This window comes from Oncorhynchus keta, unplaced genomic scaffold (genome assembly GCF_023373465.1).
Source record: "Oncorhynchus keta strain PuntledgeMale-10-30-2019 unplaced genomic scaffold, Oket_V2 Un_contig_1222_pilon_pilon, whole genome shotgun sequence".
Classification (NCBI taxonomy): Eukaryota; Metazoa; Chordata; class Actinopteri; order Salmoniformes; family Salmonidae; genus Oncorhynchus; species Oncorhynchus keta.
This window is the reverse complement of record NW_026277801.1, coordinates 166,878-180,658: the sequence shown is the minus strand read 5'-3', so window position 1 is coordinate 180,658 and position 13,781 is coordinate 166,878. Positions and strand designations below refer to the sequence as shown.

Here is a 13,781-nt window from a genome sequence, read left to right as displayed (position 1 = left end):
TTTGGAGTTTGGGCAAAGTGAAGTGATGGGTTTGGAGTTTGGGCTAAGTGAAGTGATGGGTTTGGAGTTTGGGCTAAGTGAAGTGATGGGTTTGGAGTTTGGGCTAAGTGAAGTGATGGGTTTGGAGTTTGGGCTAAGTGAAGAGATGGGTTTGGAGTTTGGGCTAAGTGAAGTGATGGGGTTTGGAGTTTGCGCTATGTGAAGTGATGGGTTTGGAGTTTGGGCTAAGTGAAGTGATGGGTTTGGAGTTTGGGCTAAGTGAAGTGATGGGTTTGGAGTTTGGGCTAAGTGAAGTGATGGGTTTGGAGTTTGGGCTAAGTGAAGTGATGGGTTTGGAGTTTGGGCTAAGTGAAGTGATGGGTTTGGAGTTTGGGCTAAGTGAAGTGATGGGTTTGGGCTAAGTGAAGTGATGGGGTTTGGAGTTTGGGCTATGTGAAGTGATGGGTTTGGAGTTTGGGCTAAGTGAAGTGATGGGTTTGGAGTTTGGGCTAAGTGAAGTGATGGGTTTGGAGTTTGGGCTAAGTGAAGTGATGGGTTTGGAGTTTGGGCTAAGTGAAGTGATGGGTTTGGAGTTTGGGCTAAGTGAAGTGATGGGTTTGGAGTTTGGGCTAAGTGAAGTGATGGGTTTGGGCTAAGTGAAGTGATGGGTTTGGAGTTTGGGCTAAGTGAAGTGATGGGTTTGGAGTTTGGGCTAAGTGAAGTGATGGGTTTGGAGTTTGGGCAAAGTGAAGTGATGGGTTTGGAGTTTGGGCTAAGTGAAGTGATGGGTTTGGAGTTTGGGCTAAGTGAAGTGATGGGTTTGGAGTTTGGGCTAAGTGAAGTGATGGGTTTGGAGTTTGGGCTAAGTGAAGTGATGGGTTTGGAGTTTGGGCTAAGTGAAGTGATGGGTTTGGAGTTTGGGCTAAGTGAAGTGATGGGTTTGGAGTTTGGGCTAAGTGAAGTGATGGGTTTGGAGTTTGGGCAAAGTGAAGTGATGGGTTTGGAGTTTGGGCTAAGTGAAGTGATGGGTTTGGAGTTTGGGCTAAGTGAAGTGATGGGTTTGGAGTTTGGGCTAAAAGTGAAGTGATGGGTTTGGAGTTTGGGCTAAGTGAAGTGATGGGTTTGGAGTTTGGGCTAAGTGAAGTGATGGGGTTTGGAGTTTGCGCTATGTGAAGTGATGGGTTTGGAGTTTGGGCTAAAGTGAAGTGATGGGTTTGGAGTTTGGGCTAAGTGAAGTGATGGGTTTGGAGTTTGGGCTAAGTTAAGTGATGGGTTTGGAGTTTGGGCTAAGTGAAGTGATGGGTTTGGAGTTTGGGCTAAGTGAAGTGATGGGTTTGGGCTAAGTGAAGTGATGGGGTTTGGAGTTTGCGCTATGTGAAGTGATGGGTTTGGAGTTTGGGCTAAGTGAAGTGATGGGTTTGGGCTAAGTGAAGTGATGGGGTTTGGAGTTTGGGCTAAGTGAATTGATGGGTTTGGAGTTTGGGCTAAGTGAAGTGATGGGGTTTGGAGTTTGGGCTAAGTGAAGTGATGGGTTTGGAGTTTGGGCTAATTGAAGGGATGGGTTTGGAGTTTGGGCTAAGTGAAGCTGCAAGAGGCTGTTACACAGCCCCACTCGTCAAGCAGGACACACTTTCCTTTTCACACAGCGACAGTAGTATTCTGTTAAACACACACACACACAGTGTGAGTTCTCAGCTCCATGCTCCCATGATGAGACCGGTGCTGGTGTATTAATAACAGAAGCCCAATTCCTGTGGGAGAGAGAATTAGACCCTGTCAGATCCCTCAGAGCTTCCGCTTCATAAAGGCCCAGGAATAAGAGGGGGGTGGAGGGAGCGAGGATGAAGGGAGGGGAAGGAGGGAGGACAGGAGAACAGGTAGCAATTTACAGCAACAGAATCTGTCACCACGGCTCTCTTGGCTCCAGGATGTTTGATTGTACCTCTCATCTAAACGCAGGCTTAAGCCCACTGTGTCTGACTCTGTGTACATGAGAACCTTTGGAAACCCTCCTCAATCTAATGTTCTGTTCATCATTGGAACAATCCTATTCTGGTTTTATGGGAAATGTTTATACCTATCAAATCAATGCACCATCACAGTAAGTAAATAAAATGTTTATACCTATCAATGCACCAGCACAGTAAGCAAATAAAATGTTTATACCTATCAAATCAATGCACCATCACAGTAAGTAAATAAAATGTTTATACCTATCAAATCAATGCACCATCACAGTAAGTAAATAAAATGTTTATACCTATCAAGTCAATGCACCATCACAGTAAGCAAATAAAATGTTTATACCTATCAATGCACCATCACAGTAAGTAAATAAAATGTTTATACCTATCAAATCAATGCACCATCACAGTAAGCAAATAAAATGTTTATACCTATCAAATCAATGCACCATCACAGTAAGCAAATAAAATGTTTATACCTATCAAATCAATGCACCATCACAGTAAGTAAATAAAATGTTTATACCTATCAAATCAATGCACCATCACAGTAAGCAAATAAAATGTTTATACCTATCAAATCAATGCACCATCACAGTAAGTAAATAAAATGTTTATACCTATCAAATCAATGCACCATCACAGTAAGCAAATAAAATGTTTATACCTATCAAATCAATGCACCATCACAGTAAGTAAATAAAATGTTGATACCTATCAAATCAATGCACCATCACAGTAAGTAAATAAAATGTTTATACCTATCAAATCAATGCACCAGCACAGTAAGTAAATAAAATGTTTATACCTATCAAGTCAATGCACCAGCACAGTAAGCAAATAAAATGTTTATACCTATCAAATCAATGCACCATCACAGTAAGTAAATAAAATGTTTATACCTATCAAGTCAATGCACCAGCACAGTAAGCAAATAAAATGTTTATACCTATCAAATCAATGCACCATCACAGTAAGTAAATAAAATGTTTATACCTATCAATGCACCAGCACAGTAAGCAAATAAAATGTTTATACCTATCAAATCAATGCACCATCACAGTAAGTAAATAAAATGTTTATACCTATCAAGTCAATGCACCATCACAGTAAGCAAATAAAATGTTTATACCTATCAAGTCAATGCACCATCACAGTAAGTAAATAAAATGTTTATACCTATCAAATCAATGCACCATCACAGTAAGTAAATAAAATGTTTATACCTATCAATGCACCATCACAGTAAGCAAATAAAATGTTTATACCTATCAAGTCAATGCACCAACACAGTAAGCAAATAAAATGTTTATACCTATCAAGTCAATGCACCAACACAGTAAGCAAATAAAATGTTTATACCTATCAAGTCAATGCACCATCACAGTAAGCAAATAAAATGTTTATACCTATCAAGTCAATGCACCAACACAGTAAGCAAATAAAATGTTTATACCTATCAAGTCAATGTACCAGCACAGTAAGTAAATAAAATGTTTATACCTATCAAGTCAATGTACCAGCACAGTAAGTAAATAAAATGTTTATACCTATCAAGTCAATGTACCAGCACAGTAAGTAAATAAAATGTTTATACCTATCAAATCAATGCACCATCACAGTAAGCAAATAAAATGTTTATACCTATCAATGCACCATCACAGTAAGCAAATAAAATGTTTATACCTATCAATGCACCATCACAGTAAGCAAATAAAATGTTTATACCTATCAATGCACCAACACAGTAAGCAAATAAAATGTTTATACCTATCAATGCACCATCACAGTAAGCAAATAAAATGTTTATACCTATCAAGTCAATGCACCAACACAGTAAGCAAATAAAATGTTTATACCTATCAAGTCAATGCACCAACACAGTAAGCAAATAAAATGTTTATACCTATCAAGTCAATGCACCATCACAGTAAGCAAATAAAATGTTTATACCTATCAAGTCAATGCACCAACACAGTAAGCAAATAAAATGTTTATACCTATCAAATCAATGCACCATCACAGTAAGTAAATAAAATGTTTATACCTATCAATGCACCAGCACAGTAAGCAAATAAAATGTTTATACCTATCAAATCAATGCACCATCACAGTAAGTAAATAAAATGTTTATACCTATCAAGTCAATGCACCATCACAGTAAGCAAATAAAATGTTTATACCTATCAAGTCAATGCACCATCACAGTAAGCAAATAAAATGTTTATACCTATCAAGTCAATGCACCAACACAGTAAGCAAATAAAATGTTTATACCTATCAAGTCAATGCACCATCACAGTAAGTAAATAAAATGTTTATACCTATCAAGTCAATGCACCATCACAGTAAGCAAATAAAATGTTTATACCTATCAAGTCAATGCACCATCACAGTAAGTAAATAAAATGTTTATACCTATCAAGTCAATGCACCATCACAGTAAGTAAATAAAATGTTTATACCTATCAAGTCAATGCACCATCACAGTAAGCAAATAAAATGTTTATACCTATCAAGTCAATGCACCATCACAGTAAGCAAATAAAATGTTTATACCTATCAAGTCAATGCACCAACACAGTAAGCAAATAAAATGTTTATACCTATCAAATCAATGCACCATCACAGTAAGTAAATAAAATGTTTATACCTATCAATGCACCAGCACAGTAAGCAAATAAAATGTTTATACCTATCAAATCAATGCACCATCACAGTAAGTAAATAAAATGTTTATACCTATCAAGTCAATGCACCAGCACAGTAAGCAAATAAAATGTTTATACCTATCAAGTCAATGCACCATCACAGTAAGCAAATAAAATGTTTATACCTATCAATGCACCATCACAGTAAGCAAATAAAATGTTTATACCTATCAAATCAATGCACCATCACAGTAAGTAAATAAAATGTTTATACCTATCAAGTCAATGCACCATCACAGTAAGCAAATCAAATGTTTATACCTATCAAGTCAATGCACCATCACAGTAAGTAAATAAAATGTTTATACCTATCAAATCAATGCACCATCACAGTAAGTAAATAAAATGTTTATACCTATCAAGTCAATGTACCAGCACAGTAAGCAAATAAAATGTTTATACCTATCAAGTCAATGCACCATCACAGTAAGTAAATAAAATGTTTATACCTATCAAATCAATGCACCATCACAGTAAGTAAATAAAATGTTTATACCTATCAAGTCAATGCACCATCACAGTAAGCAAATAAAATGTTTATACCTATCAAGTCAATGTACCAGCACAGTAAGCAAATAAAATGTTTATACCTATCAAGTCAATGCACCATCACAGTAAGTAAATAAAATGTTTATACCTATCAAGTCAATGTACCATCACAGTAAGCAAATAAAATGTTTATACCTATCAAGTCAATGTACCAGCACAGTAAGCAAATAAAATGTTTATACCTATCAAGTCAATGCACCATCACAGTAAGTAAATAAAATGTTTATACCTATCAAGTCAATGTACCATCACAGTAAGCAAATAAAATGTTTATACCTATCAAGTCAATGTACCATCACAGTAAGCAAATAAAATGTTTATACCTATCAAATCAATGCACCATCACAGTAAGTAAATAAAATGTTTATACCTATCAAGTCAATGCACCATCACAGTAAGCAAATAAAATGTTTATACCTATCAAGTCAATGCACCATCACAGTAAGCAAATAAAATGTTTATACCTATCAATGCACCATCACAGTAAGCAAATAAAATGTTTATACCTATCAAGTCAATGCACCAGCACAGTAAGTAAATAAAATGTTTATACCTATCAAATCAATGCACCATCACAGTAAGCAAATAAAATGTTTATACCTATCAAGTCAATGTACCATCACAGTAAGCAAATAAAATGTTTATACCTATCAAATCAATGCACCATCACAGTAAGCAAATAAAATGTTTATACCTATCAAGTCAATGCACCATCACAGTAAGCAAATAAAATGTTTATACCTATCAAGTCAATGCACCATCACAGTAAGCAAATAAAATGTTTATACCTATCAAGTCAATGCACCATCACAGTAAGCAAATAAAATGTTTATACCTATCAAGTCAATGCACCATCACAGTAAGCAAATAAAATGTTTATACCTATCAAATCAATGCACCATCACAGTAAGTAAATAAAATGTTTATACCTATCAAGTCAATGCACCAGCACAGTAAGCAAATAAAATGTTTATACCTATCAAATCAATGCACCATCACAGTAAGTAAATAAAATGTTTATACCTATCAAGTCAATGCACCATCACAGTAAGCAAATAAAATGTTTATACCTATCAATGTACCATCACAGTAAGCAAATAAAATGTTTATACCTATCAAGTCAATGCACCATCACAGTAAGCAAATAAAATGTTTATACCTATCAAATCAATGCACCATCACAGTAAGTAAATAAAATGTTTATACCTATCAAGTCAATGCACCATCACAGTAAGCAAATAAAATGTTTATACCTATCAAGTCAATGCACCATCACAGTAAGCAAATAAAATGTTTATACCTATCAAATCAATGCACCATCACAGTAAGCAAATAAAATGATTATACCTATCAAGTCAATGTACCAGCACAGTAAGCAAATCAAATGTTTATACCTATCAATGCACCATCACAGTAAGCAAATAAAATGATTATACCTATCAAGTCAATGTACCAGCACAGTAAGCAAATCAAATGTTTATACCTATCAAGTCAATGTACCAGCACAGTAAGTAAATAAAATGTTTATACCTATCAAGTCAATGCACCAGCACAGTAAGCAAATAAAATGATTATACCTATCAAGTCAATGTACCAGCACAGTAAGCAAATCAAATGTTTATACCTATCAAGTCAATGTACCAGCACAGTAAGCAAATAAAATGTTTTGCAATTTACAACAACAGATAGCTGGGTTGTCATGAGCTGCCATGGCCTGTTATGACAGCATTATGTTGTGATAGATGTTCAGTAAGAGGCCTTTATTACGGTGAAGGGAATCCATCAGGCTCACCGTCTTAGACTTCCTCTGTCTGTTGTTAAGTGCTGCAGAAGAGGGCCATTTCTTGATTGCTGAATAGCTTTGATGCTGATGCAAGAGTTTCTGTTGGGTTGTTTTGGTGGAGGAGGAGGGATGCTGATTAGGAGATGGAGGAGAGAGAGGGGGAGAAGGAGATGGAGGACAGAGGAGGAGAGCGAGGGAGAAGGAGATGGAGGAGAGAGGAGGAGAGAGAGGGAGAAGGAGATGGTGGAGAGAGGAGGAGAGAGAGGGAGAAGGAGATTGAGGAGCGAGGAGGAGAGAAAGAGGGAGAAGGAGATGGTGGAGAGAGGATGAGAGAGAGGGAGAAGGAGATGGTGGAGAGAGGAGGAGAGAGAGGGAGAAGGAGATGGTGGAGAGAGGAGGAGAGAGAAGGAGCGAGGAGGAGAGAAAGAGGGAGAAGGAGATGGAGAGAGAGGTAGAAGGAGATGTGGAAAGAGGAGGAGCACAGAGGAGAGAGGGAGAAGGAGCTGGTGGAGAGAGGAGGAGAGTGAGAGGGAGAAGGAGATGGTGGAGAGAGGAGGAGAGAGAGAGGAAGAAGGAGCTGGTGGAGAGAGGAGGAGAGTGAGAGGGAGAAGGAGATGGTGGAGAGAGGAGGAGAGAGAGAGAGAGATGGAAATGGTGGAGAGAGGAGGAGAGAGGAGGAGACAGATGGGGAGAGAGGGAGAAGGAGATGGAGGAGCGAGGAGGAGAGAGGAGGAGATGAGGAAGAAGGAGATGGTGGAAAGAGGAGGAGCGCGGAGGAGAGAGGGAGAAGGAGATGGTGGAAATAGGAGGAGAGAGAGAGGAGAAGGAGATGGTGGAGAGAGGAGGAGAGAGGGAGAAGAGAGAGAGAGGAGAGAGAGAGGGAGAAGGAGATGGTGGAGGAGGAGAGAGAGAGGGAGAAGGAGATGGTGGAGAGAGGAGGAGGAGAGAGAGAGAGGAGAGAAGGAGATGGTGGAGAGAGGAGGAGAGAGAGAGAGAGGAAAGGAGATGGTGGAGAGAGGAGGAGAGAGAGAGGGAGAAGGAGATGGTGGAGAGAGGAGGAGAGAGGAGGAGAGAGGAGAAGGAGATGGTGGAAAGAGAGAGGAGCAGAGGAGGAGAGAGAGAGAGGGAGAATGAGATGGTGGAAAGGAGGAGGGAGAGAAAGAGGGAGAAGGAGATGGTGGAGAGAGGAGGAGAGAGAGAGAGAGAGAAGGAGATGGTGGAAAGAGGAGAGAGAGAGAGGGAGAAGGAGATGGTGGAAAGAGGAGGAGAGCGAGAGGGAGAAGGAGATGGTGGAGAGGAGGAGGAGGAGAAGGAGATGGTGGAGAGAGAGAGGAGAGAGAGGGAGAAGGAGATGGTGGAGAGAGGAGGAGAGAGAGGAAGAAGAGAGTGGTGGAGAGAGAGAGAGGGAGAAGGAGATGGTGGAGAGGAGGAGATGGTGGAGAGAGGAGGAGAGAGAGAGGGAGAAGGAGATGGTGGAGAGAGGAGGAGAGAGAGAGGAGAGGGAGAAGGAGATGGTGGAGAGAGGAGGAGAGAGAGAGGGAGGGAGATGGTGGAGAGAGGAGGAGAGAGAGAGGGAGAAGGAGATGGTGGAGAGAGGAGGGAGAGAGGAGAGAGAGGGAGAAGGAGATGGTGGAAAGAGGAGGAGTGCAGAGGAGGAGTGCAGAGGAGAGAGGGAGAATGAGATGGTGGAAAGAGGAGGAGAGAAAGAGGGAGAAGGAGATGGTGGAGAGAGGAGGAGAGAGAGAGAGAGAGAAGGAGATGGTGGAAAGAGAATGAGAGAGAGAGGGAGAAGGAGATGGTGGAGAGAGGAGGAGAGCGAGAGGGAGAAGGAGATGGTGGAGAGAGGAGGAGAGAGAGAGAGAGAGAGAAAGGAGACGGCGGAGAGAGGAGGAGAGAGAGGAAGAAGGAGTTGGTGGAGAGAGGAGGAGAGGGAGAAGGAGATGGTGGAAAGAGGAGGAGAGAGAGAGGGAGAAGGAGATGGTGGAGAGAGGAGGAGAGAGAGAGGGAGAAGGAGATGGTGGAGAGAGGAGGAGAGAGAGAGGGAGAAGGAGATGGTGGAGAGAGGAGGAGAGAGGAGGAGAGGGAGAAGGAGATGGTGGAAAGAGGAGGAGAGAGAGAGGGAGAAGGAGATGGTGGAGAGAGGAGGAGAGAGAGAGGGAGAAGGAGATGGAGGAGAGAGAGAGGGAAAAGGAGATGGAGGAGCGAGGAGGAGAGAGAGGGAGATGGAGGAGAGAGGAGGAGAGAGAGAGAGGGAGAAGGAGATGGTGGAGAGAGGAGGAGCGAGGAGGAGAGAGAGTGAGAAGGAGATGGTGGAGAGGGACCAAAATAATCTACTCTGTAGTAAAGATGTCTGCTATCACAGATCCTCAAAAATGGAATTACATTATAAAGTTCCATCAATCGTAAACAATCAGATGAATTAGATTATACAGTTCCATCAATCGTAAACGATCAGATGAGTTGTGGGTATGACAACTCATGCAGGGTGTTGGTGTGTACGCAATACGCATGGCCCCTCTCTTATCATCAGTCTTATAGTGGAGACCCTGCTGACACAGTGGAGACCTTGTTGACACAGTGGAGACCCTGTTGACACAGTGGAGACCCTGCTGACACAGTGGAGACCCTGCTGACACAGTGGAGACCCTGCTGACACAGTGGAGACCCTGCTGACACAGTGCAGACCCTGCTGACACAGTGGAGACCCTGCTGACACAGTGGAGACCCTGCTGACACAGTGTAGACCCTGCTGACACAGTGGAGACCCTGCTGACACAGTGGAGACCCTGCTGACACAGTGCAGACCCTGCTGACACAGTGGAGACCCTTCTGACACAGTGGTAGCTGCCACCTCTAGAGTGAAAGTTCTGCTTCGTGGGGACAGTCACCGTCCAGAGGGTGACACTCACTTAGTCTTGACTGGAGGAAGATTTGGAATTGGTCCACCTGCTCACTGCCGTGTCTCAGAATGCCTGCCCCAAAAATCATATAAAGAGAGGCCCAGTTCAGTCTATACAAGACACTTCTGTTAAGAGAGAGAGGGGAGAGAGAGAGGGAGAGACTCTAACACTCACTAGGCTCCCTTGTGCCTCTGCAACAATACCTCAGAGAGGACAATCCTCTCACAATCCTAGCTGTTTCTATCTTCTATCTGTTCCATAGGAAGCCTCAAGCCAGAGATGACTTAGAATGGAATTATAATAATGAGACAGCATTTGCTAGGCCTGAATATTCTCTCTAAGAAAAAGACAAAGCCAAATTACACATTTATTGCTAAACTTAACTTCAGCCTTCTGAGGACACTTATAACGTTAAGAAGGATGGATAGCTCTGGAATTTCATCTGTTGCTACAGACTCTCTGCTGATTGAGAACCTCTCTGCTGACTGATAACCTCTCTGCTGATTGAGAACCTCTCTGCTGACTGATAACCTCTCTGCTGACTGATAACCTCTCTGCTGATTGAGAACCTCTCTGCTGATTGAGAACCTCTCTGCTGATTGAGAACCTCTCTGCTGATTGAGAACCTCTCTGCTGATTGAGGACCTCTCTGCTGATTGAGGACCTCTCTGCTGATTGAGAACCTCTCTGCTGATTGAGGACCTCTCTGCTGATTGAGAACCTCTCTGCTGATTGAGGACCTCTCTGCTGATTGAGAACCTCTCTGCTGATTGAGGACCTCTCTGCTGATTGAGAACCTCTCTGCTGACTGAGGACCTCTCTGCTTATTAGGGACCTCTCTACTGATTGAGAACCTCTCTGCTGATTGAGGATCTCTCTGCTGATTGAGGATCTCTCTGCTGATTGAGGACCCCTCTGCTGATTGAGGACCTCTCTGCTGATTGACGACCTCTCTGCTGATTGAGGACCTCTCTGCTGATTGAGAACCTCTCTGCTGATTGACGACCTATCTGCTGATTGAGGACCTCCCTGCTGATTGATGACCTCACTGCTGATTGAGAACCTCTCTGCTGACTGAGAACCTCTCTGCTGACTGAGGACCTCTGTGCTTATTAGGGACCTCTCTGCTGATTGAGAACCTCTCTGCTGATTGAGGATCTCTCTGCTGATTGAGGACCCCTCTGCTGATTGAGGACCTCTCTGCTGATTGAGGACCTCTCTGCTGATTGAGGACCTCTCTGCTGATTGAGGACCTCTCTGCTGTTTGAGGACCTCTCTACTGATTGAAGACCTCTCTGCTGATTGAGGACCTCTCTGCTGATTGAGACCTCTCTGCTGATTGAGACCTCTCTGCTGATTGAGACCTCTCTGCTGATTGAGACCTCTCTGCTGATTGAGGACCTCTCTGCTGATTGAGGACCTCTCTGCTGATTGAGACCTCTCTGCTGATTGAGGACCTCTCTGCTGATTGAGAACCTCTCTGCTGATTGAGACCTCTCTGCTGATTGAGGACCTCTCTGCTGATTGAGACCTCTCTGCTGATTGAGGACCTCTCTGCTGATTGAGATCTCTCTGCTGATTGAGAACCTCTCTGCTGATTGAGAACCTCTCTGCTGATTGAGGACCTTGAGAGACCTCTCTGCTGATTGAGGATCCTCTCTGCTGATTGAGGACCTCTCTGCTGATTGAGGACCTCTCTGCTGATTGAGGACCTCTCTGCTGATTGAGGACCTCTCTGCTGATTGAGGACCTCTCTGCTGATTGAGGACCTCTCTGCTGATTGAGACCTCTCTGCTGATTGAAGACCTCTCTGCTGATTGAGGACTCTCTGCTGATTGAGGATCTCTCTGCTGATTGAGGACCTCTCTGCTGATTGAGGACCTCTCTGCTGATTGAGGACCTCTCTGTCGAGGACTGTGATTATTTTCCTTCAGTGTGTTTTGTATTCTCTTGAACTTTTTAAAGCTGTTTATTTGGTATTTTCTGGTGTATTCTCTGGGGTATTTTCTAGTGTATAAATTGTGTATAATTGTAAGATGCAGGGTTCCCTTCTGAAAGAGACCTTGGTCTTAATGGGACTCCCTGTTAAAATAATAAATTATGAACACAACTATGAACACACAACTGAGCTATGGACAGAAAACTCTGAACATACAACTATGGCCAACCAAACACATTTCTGTTGATCTGAAGCTTTGTCTGAGGCCCCAGGGGCATCTCCAAGATCACTATAGACAAAAATACCATATAGCCCCAAATGTGATGGTACTTTTAGGTGAAAATGAATTACGCTTCTGGGCTTTCCTCTCTCCCAGACAACCCCAGAACATCCATAAAGTCCCATCTGAGATCCTAATGGTTCATTTCTCTGGGATAGAGGTTTCACCAGATTTATAGACCTGATAGGACCATTATCAGATAACTGGACAAGCCAAAGTACAGTAGACATTCATCTTTACATCACAATATTAACTCCAGAAATAGTATCTGGTAAAAGGCGTCCAGGGAAGACAGGAAGGATCAGATGTATTTTCTAAATGTCAGTTTTCTCTGACTGTGACGTCTCCAGAAAACACTGCAGTGAATCTCAATAGATCTCAATAGAGACTTGACAGTTGTCCCATGACAGCCCAGGACTATGTGTTCTGGGCATTAGAAACGGTTCATTTAGTGTCTGATGTGTTGGACTGTTGGAGTTGTGTTGTCTCCTAGTGGAAGATGTGGACTTTGGTATATGATACCAGGAGTTTCTTGGGCCCACATCCTCGTCAAATTCACGAGGCCCGCCCCAATGGACCTGCTCTTTTCCTGCTGCCAGCTCCATGGCAACGGAACACCCACTGATGACAGCACACACAGACACTTAGGCAGCTTAGCACTGGCTAGTGACACTGTATGTCTCCATGTGAGGAAATAACTATGCTTTTTCCATTCTATTGGACAGACAGGTTTAGTAATACTCTTATCTCTCACAGCATCCATTATGCATTATGTGAAAGCATACAGGGACAAATGGACTACTCTTGTTGCTAACGGGTACACGAGTGGTCTATTTGTGGTATTGTGTGGCTCTGTTGATAGAGCATGGAGCTTGCAACCCCAGGGTTGTGGGTAAATTCCACGGGGGAACCGTACGAAGAATTTATGCACTCACTACTTTAAGCCGTTTCTGGATAAGAGTGTCTGTTAAATGACAAAAATGTAAATGCCAAGTGCTGTTATTCTGTCTGGATACGTCTGTTCACCTGCTTTAGCAACAATCGTCCTGGTTCTGCTCAAGATTAGCTTGAGGTTGCCCACGATGCACACTATGCAAATGTTTAGCATGATATTTCACTGAAGTACAAGTTCAATGTCATTTCCTGCCTCCTGTAATCACATCAAATAGAGAGCATGTTATGGGAGCCGGGACAACATTTAAACTGTCAAAATGTCAGCCAATGTCAGGCTGATGAGTGTGATTAGTGGACAGAGTTGACACCCAGTCTCTCTCCCTGTGTCTGTCCCAGGTCAGTGTCCCGTCGGCTGGGTCTAACCGTCTTCCAGAGGGTGTATAACTACCTGAAGGGAGCCAGGGAGAGGCAGGAGGATGAGGGGAGCATCAGACAGGCCCTCAGCAGCCTGGTGGAGAGGCCCAGTGATGGCTTTGAAGTGGACCAACTACTGTACTAGGAGCAGCTCAGGGAGCCAGAGAGGGAGCCAGAGAGGGAGCCAGAGAGGAGCCAGAGAGGCAGCCAGAGAGCCAGAGAGGGAGCCAGAGAGGGAGACAGAGAGGAGAGGGAGCCAGAGGCAGGAGAGCCAGAGAGGGAGACAGAGAGGCAGCCAGAGAGGAGCAGAGAGAGCCAGAGAGGGAGACAGAGAGAGACAGAGGCAGCCAGAGAGGCAGCCAGAGAGG

The 13,781-nt window shown here is 42.9% G+C and overlaps 1 protein-coding gene across 1 annotated transcript in view; it reads left to right on the top strand.

Annotated features, from left to right (window-relative positions):
- Positions 1 to 13,558, top strand: part of LOC127917818 (serine/threonine-protein kinase Nek11-like) — a 120,397-nt gene extending 106,839 nt beyond the window's left edge. Inside the window, exon 15 of the mRNA XM_052500874.1 lies at positions 13,396 to 13,558. Coding sequence (XP_052356834.1) covers positions 13,396 to 13,558 — 163 coding nt within the window. The remainder of the gene's footprint in view (positions 1 to 13,395) is intronic.
- The last annotated feature ends 223 nt before the right edge of the window (positions 13,559 to 13,781 follow it).